We start from the raw sequence: 13697 nt of genomic DNA, 5'->3' as shown, positions 1-13697 counted from the left end.
TCTTTGAAAGGAGTGTTGATTCGGAGATTTGATGAGTATTGAAATTGAGGGACAGTGAATGAATCGGTAATTAGAAGGCAGAAATTAAAGGTCCTCATCAATGAAATAAAGAAAAAGCTAGTCTATTAGAAGTGAAGACCAAGTGGGACCCGTTGGGCCCCGTCCCCCAACTCTCCCTCCTCACCTCTCCCAATTCTCCCTCCCTACCCCCTCCTCTCCCTCAATCCCCCCCCCCCCCCTCCACTCTCCCTCACCTTCCCAGGATCTCGATGTAAGCCACCGCCGGCGCCGTTTTCTCCACATCAGCGATGAAGTTGTACTTGAAGCAGGGGCTGGGGGGGGGGGGGAAGGGATAAAGATTAATGAATGCATCACTAATTTGTGTATACTTCAAACTGGTTGATTTAGGAGGGAAATAGATGTTGAATCCTTGTTTAATTTGGTTGTTTGCTTGTCGAGATTGAAGTTATGTGGAAAGCTAATATCCCTGTGATATTGTAAATTGGACATTCGATTCAAAATAGCTGACAAAACTTCCATAAATGGTTCCAGTGTAACCGATCATTTTCTTCAACTGTAAGGGAAAGTATTGCAATTTGATTGCTGATAAAGAAGACTACTGGAATTGGCTATGATTAAATAATCCATCGTATTTGTTGCTAACAAAACTTATCAGATTGATTAATATTTGGGTTCCTGCCCCTACTTTTGTCCTATTATCTGAAGTAGTTTCCTAAGTGTTGATGTCTACCGAAGGATGACTTTTTAAAAACTACCTGCAGTCTCTGTTTGTATTCTGAAACTTGCCTAATTCTGCATGGACTTTCATTTTTCGACATTTTTCAGGTACATCAGTTGATCCAATTCCAATCAAAGCTGAAGCAGAAGATCCAGATTATTATCGATATACTAGTCAAGGTAATGTGGAAATCTTGCTCTAAAAAATGTTATTCTAAACTTCTATTGTGGCATGAGACAAATATTCAACATGATTTGATTAAATCAATTTCATTAAAACATGGTGAACATATCAATCATTTTGACTTTTATCATTTGTTTTCTACTTATGGGTCTTTACAAACTACATTGTAAAGTAGTGTTCAAAAGTATAAACAGTCCAGTTACAGGCATTGCCTCTTTATTGCATAATTCATAGTATTCCAAATTCGCAAGAGGGTGGATGAGTAGGGGTAAAGCATGTAGAAAAAGGGAATTACAAAAGTAGAAAAAAATTGTGATGGTGCAGAATATTTTTGCATTATGGAAAAGAGATACACAAGCTGGTTCTCAACAGGTGCAAAAGATTACAGTAGATGCAGGTGATGAGCATAACGTTTGAGAGGAAACAAATTGCCATCGAGTAGACGATAAAAGATTTACAGCCTGCTGGCTGAAGAAATTTCTTATTGTCTGATTTGCTTTGAGACTGATCCTTGCTTCTAAGCAACTCAGCCAGGGAAAGTATCTTCTCTGTGTCTACTCTGCAAACCCTTTAAGAAGTTACATTTTAATGAGACCATCTTTTATTCTAAACTCTAGTTTGGGCTAGTCTGCTTAATCTCGTATCAGACAAACTCATTGTTTTCCTAACAATCAGAATCTTGCAAGTACAGCAAATCTGATCATCTGGTGTACTCAGAACTTGGGGGTGCTGGACTATCAATTTTTCTAGATAATTGGATGTACCAAACGAGATCTTCTTCTTATCGAGTCCACACACAAGATTAGAAGTTGTTCAGCCAGAGCTGAACACACTTCTCGACATCTGCACAATGGTGTCTGTCTTGCGCTTCTTGTGCGTGGTGGTGGAAAGATTGGTTGAAACAGGGCCGCGACGTGAACGCTCTTTCCTTGACCCCCCAAACGAGATGAAAGATGTTGATGCTCTGGTAACAAATCTACTCGCATTCCTGACTCTTGGTTCACACCCTGCCCTTAGTTTAGACTTGGCATACACTTTGACTCCTGGTGTCAGCTTCAGGTTAATAAACAAGCCAGATGTAGATTTATAGGGATTTCTGAAATATTGGATACAGTATTGGAGTTTTACTCTATACCTTTCTTTGCTAAAGATGGCGAGATCTGTCCACAGTATTCCAGTGTTCGTCTCATCAGAGCCATGCATAATGTTGGTAGTACATCTTTACCTCTGGATGTAAACCCTTTTGTAATAAAGGCAAACAAACTGTTTGGGCTCCTGGTTGTTGCCTGTACTTGCATGTTAAGTGTTTTGTGTATGAAGATACCCAGTTCTTCTGAACATCAGCCTCTGTCAATCTCTCTCCACATAAGGTTATCTGCTTTTGTTTTCTCTTCTCTCCACCATTTGTCCACTGATTTCACATTTGTCCACATGATTGTTCATCTATCTCGTCCATTCACTTAGCTTGCATATACCACCTAACGTATGTCTATCTTCCTTGAAACTGGCATTGAGCTTTGACATCTCTGCAAACTTGTTCTGCTTACCTTTGGGCGTCTAATTCAAATCACTGATATAGATTGAACATCTGGGGCCTCAAGTTATAAACCTGCAGCCACCAGAAATCTGAAAGCTCCACAAATGAAAAAATAATAATAATTTTCTGTCAGTAACCAGCGTTAATTCCCCAATCCCATATGCAAAATTTTGTTTGATGTGGCACTTTTTTGAGTTTAAATACACTTTCTCCCAATATCTATTCTGGTCTTTACAACTTCAAAAACCAAAGTCCAACATATTTGTCGCAAATTATTCCTCTGGTAGGATCATGGTGACGCTGCCGAATTTTATTAATTTCTAAATACTCTTAATAATGTTTCTTTAAACCAGTCTAGCCTTTTCCCTACATGACATAAAGCCAATTTGTCTGTACTTGTGAATTTTCTCTCTTGGTGGAGTTGCATTTGTTATTTTATAATCTGAGAATTTATTTAGAAATAGTGGAGTTCTGGAAGAAGGCTCTCAATGCATTTACTATCTCTAGCCACCTCTCAAAACCCATTAATGGGCTTCCTGTCCCATTAATTTCTCCTTTTTTTTAAACTGCTGACTCAAGATTTAATGTGCTCAATGTATCTGGGATGTTTTTGTGTTCTTTATGATGACATTTGTCATGAAATATGGAGTGGGTGAAAGAAGGGTATTCCTTGGTAGTTTCAAGATAACATATTTTGCTTGTTTCACAACTTTGTCTGCTTGACTTGCATTGAAGTCTTTTTGTTGCATCATTGAGGTTAATGTTACCAATATTCTTAGTAATTCATGAGGGTTTTTTTGGGGGGATGCTTTTTAGGCCTTTCCCCTCGTAAAAGAGAAATAATAAAAATCAAGGATTTCAAAATAACTCGATTCAACTCAACTGTAAGGGATGTACTGTTAAGTTTTGTACCATGACTACTGCACTGCATGAAAATTGCACCATGACTACTTTTGAACAAGATTAATAGGGCCAACCAACTATTTATTTTTGTTTGTGTGAGGTGGTTATGCACATTATATATTTTTTTAAATGCTCATTCATTGCCTATTGCAATTAGGCATTGGAGGTCCTACAATAGTGCTTTTCATGTCGGCCTGGTATGGCTACTTTGTATGTCATGGGTACTACCAGAGGTTCCCAATCAAAGTCTTAAAAAGGTATTTGTTTCCGCCCCCCCCCCCCCCCCCCCCAAGATATTTTCTCATTGATTGTGCACAGTTTTCATTACTTATTTGATTGCATAGACTTCCCATCCAAAAGAATAGCAATATTTTATTGTCATAGAAAATTACCCATCTGTGTGGGAAGGAGGGGAGAAATTGAATTGGTTTCATTACATCATTATATTCTGCTTTAAGCAATGCTTAATGATCTTCGTTCTCTAGTAAGATGAGGGGTTAATTGCTTTCCCTTTTAATGCATCAACAGAAGTTTTGTTCTTGCAGTCGACATTTAATTCAGCATTTCAATTAGCTTTGACATTGTATCAATACATTTGATGAGAGATGTTATCCCTGTCGATTTGTATTTAATCCCAATGCCTCTGATTTTAAATGAATCTCTTTTGTTGAAATCCCTGCATGGCTGCACTATCTCTGTAACCTCTGCAAATCCACTACCAGATCACATTATCCACTGCTCCAGTGCTAGTTTTGCATCCATCAACCATTTTTATGTACCTCCTCCCTTATACATTTATTTTTGTTGTAACATGTGCAGAGCAACTATTTAGTAACTACGTGGAATTGTCATTTTCAATTATTTAAAATATGCTGTGCATGTGCTCCATATGCCATTACAATTGAGCATATAAGATTTGTTATATTTTGAAATTTATGGCTTGCTTCATCACTGCTCATTTTATTAATAATGTGGTATAGCAAAAAAGGCAGATGTTTTATGGTTGCCGGCAACTATGTTCTTTTTAATATAAATGAATTAGTCTTGCAGAAGCACCAAGAAAGTTCATCTAGTAGTGTGGTTTATAACCAGTGATATTAGAAGCAGAATATAGAACAGTGCAGCAGAGGAACAGGCCCTTCAGTGCACCACGATGACACAATTCAATCTGTCTGCACGTGGTCTATGGTTTAAATGCTGCTTAAACATTGCCGCGGCTCGAGAGACTCGAGAGACTAACAGAGACTAACAGAGGCAAAGAGGTTTGCCACGCACTGCAAGGGAGCAGTGGACCAGACAGGAAAGCGGAAGGAATTTAACTAGACAGCCAAACCAGTAGGTAATTTACGGCTGGGGTGAGTACTTTCCCATTTATAGGAGGTAGGATTATATAAATAAGGGGTGTATCAATACAGTAGGGGATTCTTAAATAGGACCAGTTAATTACTTATATAAGATGGGCGGTCAGGAGATGTGCCAATACTGCGAGATGTGGGAATTTGTCGACACCATTGATGTAGAAGATCCCTACAGCTGCAGTAAGTGTTTGAGGCTAGAGGAACTCCAGCTCCGCATTGATGAGCTGGAGACCCAACTTCATACGCTGCGGTACATCAGGGAGGGGGAGTATTACCTGGATGTTTTGTGCCAGGGGATGGTCACACCGACCAGTTTAACTAATTCAGTAGGCAGTGAGCAAGGAAAGGAAGGTGTGGCCATAAGCGAGGCAGGTAGGGGGAACCAGGAGGAGATGCGGCAGGAGCCACAGCCCTTGTCCCTGACGAGCATGACCGAGGCTCTTACTCAATGTGAGGACGGGATCAGGGGCTGTGGGAGGGATGAGCAACCTGGCTGCAGCACCGTGGATCAGGAGGCCATTCAAGAGGGGGGAGTTAGAAGAAATGCCGTAGTGATAGGGGATAGTATTATTCGGGGGGTAGATAAGGTTCTCTGCGGCCAGCAGAACATGTCCCGAAGGCTGTGTTGCCTACCCGGTGCTAGGGTTAAGGATATCTCTGCGATGCTGGAGAGAAATTTGCAGTGGGAGGGGGAGGATCCAGTGGTCGTGGTCCATGTGGGGACCAATGACATAGGAAGGACGAGGAAGGAGGATCTGCTGAAGGAGTTTGAGCAGTTAGGGAATAAATTAAAAAGCAGAACCTCGAGGGTACTGATCTCCGGATTGCTACCTGAGCCACGGGCCAAATCGGCGAGGGTACGTAAAATTAAAAAGCTAAATGCGTGGCTCAAAGACTGGTGTGGGAATAATGGGTTTGGTTTCTTGGGCCACTGGCACCAGTACTGGGACAGGGGGGATCTGTTCTGTAAGGACGGACTTCACCTGAACGGTGCTGGGACTGGGGTCCTGGCAAATCATATAACTAGGGCAGTAGAGAGGTCTTTAAACTAAGTAGCGGGGGGGAGGTATCAAGGGGGGTAATAACGGCAGGGGTAGAGGAAATAGAGCAGGGTATCAGTGGGGAAGCGGAAAGTCAAAATGAGACAGGAGACAGAATGTGTGAAGATAAAGCTCTAGATGTAAAAGGGGCAAAAACGGAAAGGAAGGGTAGTAAAAATCATCTGAAAGTGCTTTATCTAAATGCACGGAGTATTCGTAATAAGATAAATGAATTAACGGTGCAATTAAGTATATATAGTTATGATATCGTGGCCATTACGGAGACATGGCTGCAAGGGGATCAGGACTGGGAGTTAAATATAGAGGGGTACTCGACAATTAGGAAAGATAGACAGGAAAGAAAGGGAGGAGGGGTGGCCCTTTTAATAAGGGAGGGAATAACGGCAATAGAGAGGAAGGATATTGCGTTGAAGGATCAGGATAGTGAAACAGCTTGGGTACAGATAGAGAATAATAAGGGGAAAAAAACACTAGTGGGTGTAATTTATAGACCTCCAAATAGCTGTGACGCTGTTAGTCAGAACATAAATCTGCAAATAGTTGACGCATGTAAAAAGGGAACTGCTGTAATCATGGGGGACTTCAATTTTCATATTAATTGGGCAAACCAAACTGGGCAGGGTAGACTAGAGGAAGAGTTTATAGAATGTATTAGAGACGGGTTCCTAGAACAGTATGTCACAGAACCGACAAGGGGGGAGGCAATCTTGGATCTGGTCCTGTGTAATGAAGCAGGATTAATTAAAAATGTCATAGTTAGGGACTCGTTGGGAACAAGTGACCACAATATGGTCGAATTCCATATTCAAATAGAAGGGGAGCAGGTTGAAACTCAGGCTAGGGTGCTTAGTCTAAATAAGGGGGATTATGAAGGTATGAGGACTGAGCTGATCAAAGTTGACTGGGATAGCAGACTCAAGAATAAGACGGTACATGAGCAGTGGTGTACGTTTAAGGGTATACTGTATAGCCTTCAAGAAAAATTTATTCCTATGAAGAAAAAAAGGGGTAAGGGTAAGAACAGTCAGCCATGGCTCAGTAAAACTATAAAGGATAGTATTCGGCTGAAGGCAAGGGCATATAAGGTAGCCAGAGATAGTGGGAGGGTAGAGGATTGGGAAGCATTTAAAGGTCAGCAAAAAATAACTAAGAGATTAATTAAGACGGGGAAAATAGACTATGAAAGGAATTTAGCGAACAACATAAAAACTAATAGTAAGAGTTTTTATAGCTATATAAAAAGAAAAAGGGTGGCTAAGGTGAACGTTGGTCCATTGGAGGGTGAGACTGGAGAGTTGTTGGTGGGGAACATGGAAATGGCAAAGGCATTAAACGAGTATTTTGTATCAGTCTTCACCATAGAAGACACAAAAAATATTCCAACGCTGGATAAACAGGGGGCGGTAGGAATGGAGGAGCTAAATACTATTAAGATCACCAAGGAGGTGGTATTAGGGAAATTAATGAGACTGAAGGAGGATAAATCCCCTGGGCCTGATGGATTACATCCAAGGGTCTTGAGGGAGATAGCGGTGGGGATTGTGGATGCATTGGTGATAATTTTCCAAAACTCCCTGGAGGCAGGAACGGTCCCAGTGGATTGGAAAATGGCCAATGTAACACCTATATTTAAAAAAGGAAGTAAACAGAAGGCGGCTAACTATAGACCGGTTAGTCTAACATCGGTGGTGGGTAAAATGTTAGAGACAATTATTAAAGAAACACTAACGGGGCACTTGGATAAACATGACTTCATCGGACAGAACCAGCATGGTTTTGTGAAGGGGAAGTCCTGTTTAACGAATCTGCTCGAATTCTTTGAGGAAGTAACAACCCGGGTGGATAAAGGGGAACCGGTGGATGTGGTATACTTGGACTTCCAAAAGGCTTTTGACAAGGTGCCACATAAGAGACTATTGCTAAAAATAAAAAATTATGGGATTGGGGGTAATATATTAGCATGGGTAGAGGATTGGCTAACAAATAGGAAGCAGAGAGTGGGGATAAATGGTTCATACTCGGGATGGCAACCGGTAACTAGCGGGGTTCCGCAAGGGTCGGTGCTGGGACCCCAGTTGTTCACAATTTATATAAATGATTTGGAGGAGGGAACCAAGTGTAATATATCAAAATTTGCGGACGATACAAAAATGGGAGGAAAAGTAGGGGATGAGGAGGATAGGAAGAGTCTGCAAAAGGATATAGATAAGCTAGGTGAGTGGGCAACAACTTGGCAGATGAAATTTAATACTAATAAATGTGAAGTCATTCACTTTGGGAAAAAAAATGATAGGGCAAGTTATTTTCTAAATGAGGAGGAGCTGCGTTGTAATGCAACGCAAAGGGATCTAGGGGTATTAGTACATGAATCACTAAAAGTTAGTATGCAGGTGCAGCAAGCAATCAGGAAGGCCAATGGAGTTTTGGCCTTTATTGCTAGGGGGATTGAGTATAAAAACACGGAGGTCTTGCTGCAGCTGTACACAGTATTAGTGAGACCACATTTGGAATACTGTGTACAGTTCTGGGGTCCATACTTAAGAAAGGATGTACTAGCCCTGGAGGCAGTGCAGCGAAGGTTTACAAGATTAATTCCTGCAATGAGGGGATTGACATATGAGGAAAGGTTAAGTAGGCTGGAACTCTACTCTTTGGAGTTTAGAAGAATGAGAGGCGATCTCATTGAAACATATAAGATCGTGAGGGGCCTTGATCGGGTGGATGCACCGAGGATGTTCCCAATGATCGGGGAAACTAGAACTAGGGGACATAGTTGCAGAATAAGGGGGGGCTCTTTTAAAACTGAGATGAGGAAGAACTTCTTCACCCAGAGGGTGGTTAATTTATGGAATTCACTGCCCCAGGGAGCAGTGGAAGCAGAAACTTTAAATATATTTAAGACTAAAATAGATGGTTTTTTAGCTGCCAAGGGGATAAGGGGCTACGGGGAGAGGGCAGGGATATGGACCTAGGTATGGTTAGTATAGTAAGACCTGAGTGATCTCCTGGACAAGTGTCGATCGCCTGGATTGGGGTCGGAGAGGAATTTCCCGGATTTTTTTCCCGAATTGGACCTGGGTTTTTATCCGGTTTTTTGCCTCCCCCAGGAGATCACGAGGTTCTTGGGGTGGAGAGGGGTGATAGCGGTATAAAGGGGAGGGTAGTGTCTTGTGTTCTGTGTCTTGTGTCTACTGTTTGTGGGTAAGTGTGTCTGTTTAGTGTTCAGCCATGAGCGAATGGCGGTGCGGGCTCGACGGACCTGGTGGTCTACTCTCGCACCTACTTTCTATGTTTCTATGTTTTACATCTCCCTCTATCATCTCCCCTGGCAGATTGATCCAGGCACCAGCCACTCTGTGTTAAACATACACAAACTTTCCTTGTAAATTTCCTTTACTCTCCCCACCATCAAGTTATGACCACTAATATTTGATTATTCTATCCTAGTGGAAAGACTCTCTGTATTCTATCTATCCCTCTCAAATTTTACATGCTTCCCTCTGGTTGCTCCTCAACTTTTGGCACAGAAAAAAAATCCATGTTTGTCCAAGCCCAATATTCCCAATACCCTCTAATTAAGGTAACATGTGTTTTAAAAGGTCATCAATAATGCTTGTGCCCAAAGAGTAAGGCAACATGTCTTATGACTTAGTAAGGATGTGGACCCATTACATTTCACCTACCACGATAGATCAATGGGGAAGTGATCTTGCTGGCTCTCCACGCTGCACTGAACTACTTAGACAATAAGAACATGTACGTCAGGCTGTTGTTTATCTACCACAGTTCGGCATTCAACACCACCACCACCTCCAAACATGTCATCAAACTCTGAGAAATGGGTTAACCGCATCTGATTTTCTTTCTGGGTGGGAATTTCTCTGAAAATCTGTCGTGGATGCAGCACATTGACAATTGTAATCACAAGCAAAGCTCATCAATTCTTGTACTAAGATTGAGGAGATCTGGTATGTCGACCAATAATATTGAACTTATACAATTGAACTTTTATAACGTACAAGCTGGAGAGCATCTGACTGGTTGCATGTGTGCCCAGGAGTAATGTATGCCCAGTGCATCAGACGCAGACTTCCCTGCCATCAAAGGGATCTATAGTTAGCGCTGCCTCAAAAACGCCAACAATTTCATCATATCCACACTACCTGGCCACACTGTCATTTCGTTCCTACCTTTGGAACAAAGGTACAGAAGCTTGAAAACTCTGACCATTGGGTTCAAGAATAGCTTCTTCCTGACAACCATTAGGCTCTTGAACACTGCACTGCACCTCAGCAAGTATGAATATCTGGGGACTGTCTGGTTGCACTGTGTTTATTGGCACTAGTATGGTTATTAATTTAAAATGTTAAAATATATTTGTTCCATATCATTGCTGAAGGTAAGAATTTAATTGTTCTTTTGGCGGTACCTACATGTAACTCTTGACTTGATTCATGAGAAATTAAATTGTGTTTGCGGTGTAAAATGTGCAAAGGTATTGAGTGGCAGTAGACATGAGAAAGGAATGGCAACATTTGTTCCTGTTATGTCCTGCTGTATCTGCTGTGGTTATGCTGTGGTATTGATTTTTTATTGTATTGTGCAGCATTTCCCTGTTTCTATTACTGAGTCACCAGATGATGCTGTGGTTCCTGCAGTGGAATTATTGAGCTGTTCCACTAATGTTTGCTTTATTTCACCTTTGTCTCCAATGTAAAACCAAATAAATTAAGAGTGAAGGTTGTTGACCAACAAACGCTTGGATCAAATTTTGGGATACACGAAGGGAAAGCTAACTAATGATTAAAGGAATCACAAAGAAATTTGCAATGCAGGACGATGCAAGTAACTTGATTCAATGCTGGTGGACACATGAAGGAGTGATGCCTAAAATGTTATCTTTCTTCCAATTTAGTTTTCTTCACTTATTCAAAGATGCAACTGGAAGCCACATGATGTAAAAGATGTAGGCTCGTACTGATCTTTTTAACACTAAAATTATATAACACCAATTTGTAGATGATTGAGAAAAAATCTTTATGTGGGGCATAATCCACAATACCTCGGTGGAACTACATATCTATTTTAAATGATGTTGTATATTAAGGAGTATAAATATATTCAAAAGATCATTTTCCAACAGGAGAAGAGATGCAGAATGAAGACAATGTATCAAGTGATGAGACTGATGAGGAATATACACCAGATGGTAAGAAGTGGAGTAACTTTCCTTTTTAATTGTAAGGCCCGACAAAATGAAATTAGTCTGAGGTCTCAGCAGTAACAAAATATTAATGCAGAAGCTTTTGAAATAACGGTTTTCATTTTTTAATATTAGACGTGGTATAAATTCCTAACACAATATAATAAATTGTTCAGCAAATTGCTGGTCTACCAATTGGTAAACTGCAAATGATTGTAATTAGATATATGAAAAATAGAAAATTTAGTTTTGTGGGCCACTTGGTTTCATTCATTGATTTTCAACCATTGCAAATTATTTTTCTGCTGGTATCTTGATAAGATGGCCTGGGTAAGATTGATGTTTTGTGCATGTGCAGCTAGAGTGAAATGTTGTTAAGAATATTTGAGAAATCTAAGATTTCTGGGCAAACATGGTTGTAACTGCTTCTGTTTTTAGCACTTGCATGTTTTGTGCTACTCCAGAGGTCCTTTGACATCATATAATTTGCTGTGATAAGATTAAAGCTCTTTCTCAGATTATTTGTATTGTCATTTCTCGGCTACTTTCCCTTTTGAGAGAACAAGTCAAGCAACAACAACAAATAAACTATTAGCATTTCAGGTCTGGGGCCCTTCAGAACTCAAAGGGTCCCAAGCCTGTAATGTTAACTGGTTTTCTTTCCACAGGTGCTGCCTGACCTAATGAGCTTTTCAATACTTATCCGATATGTAGCATCTGCAGTTTTCAAATTTTAATTTATTTCTTCTGTATAAAAATGTTGGGATTACTTTCATTTCCTTTGTACATAATGGCATTGAGCCCTCTACAAATGTCAAATTGCGGGACCTGCCTTTGCATGTCCTAAAGCAGTTAATATGTTATGATATATTCAACACGTACCACTCATTGAAACACAGCTATTTTAAAACATGGAGTAGATGTGTGTGGTTGCTTTGCAATTCAACTCAAACTTAAAATGGGGATAGTCAGTTGACATCTTTAAATTATTTTATGAACAATTTGAGATCAAATAATTTTTCATAATTGATATTTTTGGCCATAGAAAATCATGACAGTTATTTACTGATGAAGTGACATTTTTGTAGGATACTTCAGTCTATGGATAAATCACACACATCAGTCTTTCCAAGCTTCTTTCAACATTAGTTTTGTTGAATTTTAAGTTTAGTTTTTCATAGTTAATTGAAGAGAAGAAAGAGAAGTCCTAATTATTTTTTCCCTTCAGAATCCTGGCTATACTAATTTCCAGAGCAGCCATGAAGTACACAAATTTGGGATGTTAGCAACAGTTGTTAAAACATGTCACCTGGTGGAACCAGTTTCCTTTTTAACAGGATCAACATTGCTTGAAATTTATAATTTGGGAGAAAAAAAAGCAGAAATTTTACAGTTTGATAAACTCAATTTTTTTTCATGCTATTTACTTTTGCTCAAGTTTGAAAAGATTGAACCCCAACTCCACTCCGTTTCTAGTTTTAACAAGGTCAAACAGTATGGTGACGGCATGTGGGGATCATCCCAGTTTTGAGCAGGCTTGTTTATTTGAATACAGTAAAGCTATGTATATTTAAATCATTTCTGAGTTTCAGACATCAAGTAACCTTGCATTTATAGCAAGTTGAGCACTGCTTATCGAGTAAAAAAATTGGCTGCATCACTTGTGACCTGCAACATAAGATTTAAGAAGTATAAGATTGGGAGAGTTTAACAGAGCTGTGCCAGTGCTGCAGAGAGCTATGATCACCGAGTACTTTAATTGCCTCTTCAAAATGTAAAATTGTGTTTTCCATGAGACCAAATATATTTGTATTCTGATGCGTAACATTGCAAAATTTGCAATTAACACAATGAATTGCAGCAGCCCTATTAATGGCGACTTTATTTGAGAAGCAAGCTTTACTCGATTATGACATCCTGTGGTCAAATAAGGCACAATGCATTACATGATAGTTACGTGTTAATTTGTAAAGCTTTTTCTTGTGTTGCTTTATTCAATTTTAATTTTTCCTTAAATAGTAAGCATTTTGTTTTGTATTCCTTAGATGTGTCTCACCAAGATCATTCTGAAACTAGTGAAGACCCAGAAGTAGAAGTAACTATTGAAGGTAAGCATTGGGTCTTTAACTGATTCGGTAGTTGGCACAGAAATTACCATATAGTAGTTGAATCTGAATAAATTGGTGTTCGGTTCTGTTCTCCTATTACATTCCACAACAATTGTGAGCCTCTCTGAGGGAGGGAATGGTCAGGTGGGTGGTGAATTTGAATTTCAGTCATAGATGCAGCTGGTTGTGCTTTTCCTTTTTTTGTTCCCACATTCCGGATCTGCTCCTCTTTACCCTCAAATTTAGGCAAATTGCATTGAGAGTGTAAAATTATTTTATTTCATAATTCAAAGTCTTTAATTTAAGATACTTTATTCTTCTGGCTGATCAGCTTTGATTTCACCTGATGTCTGTAGAGCAGTACTTGATGAAAAAGAAAATGTCTGGGAGCCGGCATGAAAGATGTGCAGGTGGAAGCTTTTAAACTATACTAGACCAGTCTGACTTGTGGCAAGATATCAGTTTTCATTAAAATAAAATGGAATATTTCAATGCGTCTATGTTCTTGTAACAAACAGAAGAGCATAATGGAGAATGAAGAAACCGGTTGGTTATTGTAAAATAATTTATCTTGATAGATTGAGAAAAATGTGGGTGCAGTTTCT

At 39.8% G+C, this 13697-nt stretch overlaps 1 protein-coding gene across 10 annotated transcripts in view; it reads left to right on the top strand.

Annotated features, from left to right (window-relative positions):
- gtf2i (general transcription factor IIi) overlaps window positions 1-13697 on the top strand; it is a 126999-nt gene that overhangs the window by 49295 nt on the left and 64007 nt on the right. For 7 of the 10 annotated variants that reach the window (XM_033046015.1, XM_033046013.1, XM_033046011.1 and 4 more), the window contains exons 10-12: window positions 847-918; window positions 10925-10990; window positions 13030-13092. In XM_033046015.1, coding sequence (XP_032901906.1) covers window positions 847-918; window positions 10925-10990; window positions 13030-13092 — 201 coding nt within the window. Of the gene's footprint in view, window positions 1-846; window positions 919-10924; window positions 10991-13029; window positions 13093-13448; window positions 13503-13697 lie in introns of all 10 variants that reach the window. The other 3 variants (XM_033046007.1, XM_033046006.1, XM_033046005.1) reach the window with 1 other exon arrangement.

The sequence above is a fragment of the Amblyraja radiata genome, chromosome 28 (genome assembly GCF_010909765.2).
Source record: "Amblyraja radiata isolate CabotCenter1 chromosome 28, sAmbRad1.1.pri, whole genome shotgun sequence".
Classification (NCBI taxonomy): Eukaryota; Metazoa; Chordata; class Chondrichthyes; order Rajiformes; family Rajidae; genus Amblyraja; species Amblyraja radiata.
Note: the sequence above shows the minus strand (reverse complement) of the source record. Positions and strands in the feature narration are given on the sequence as shown.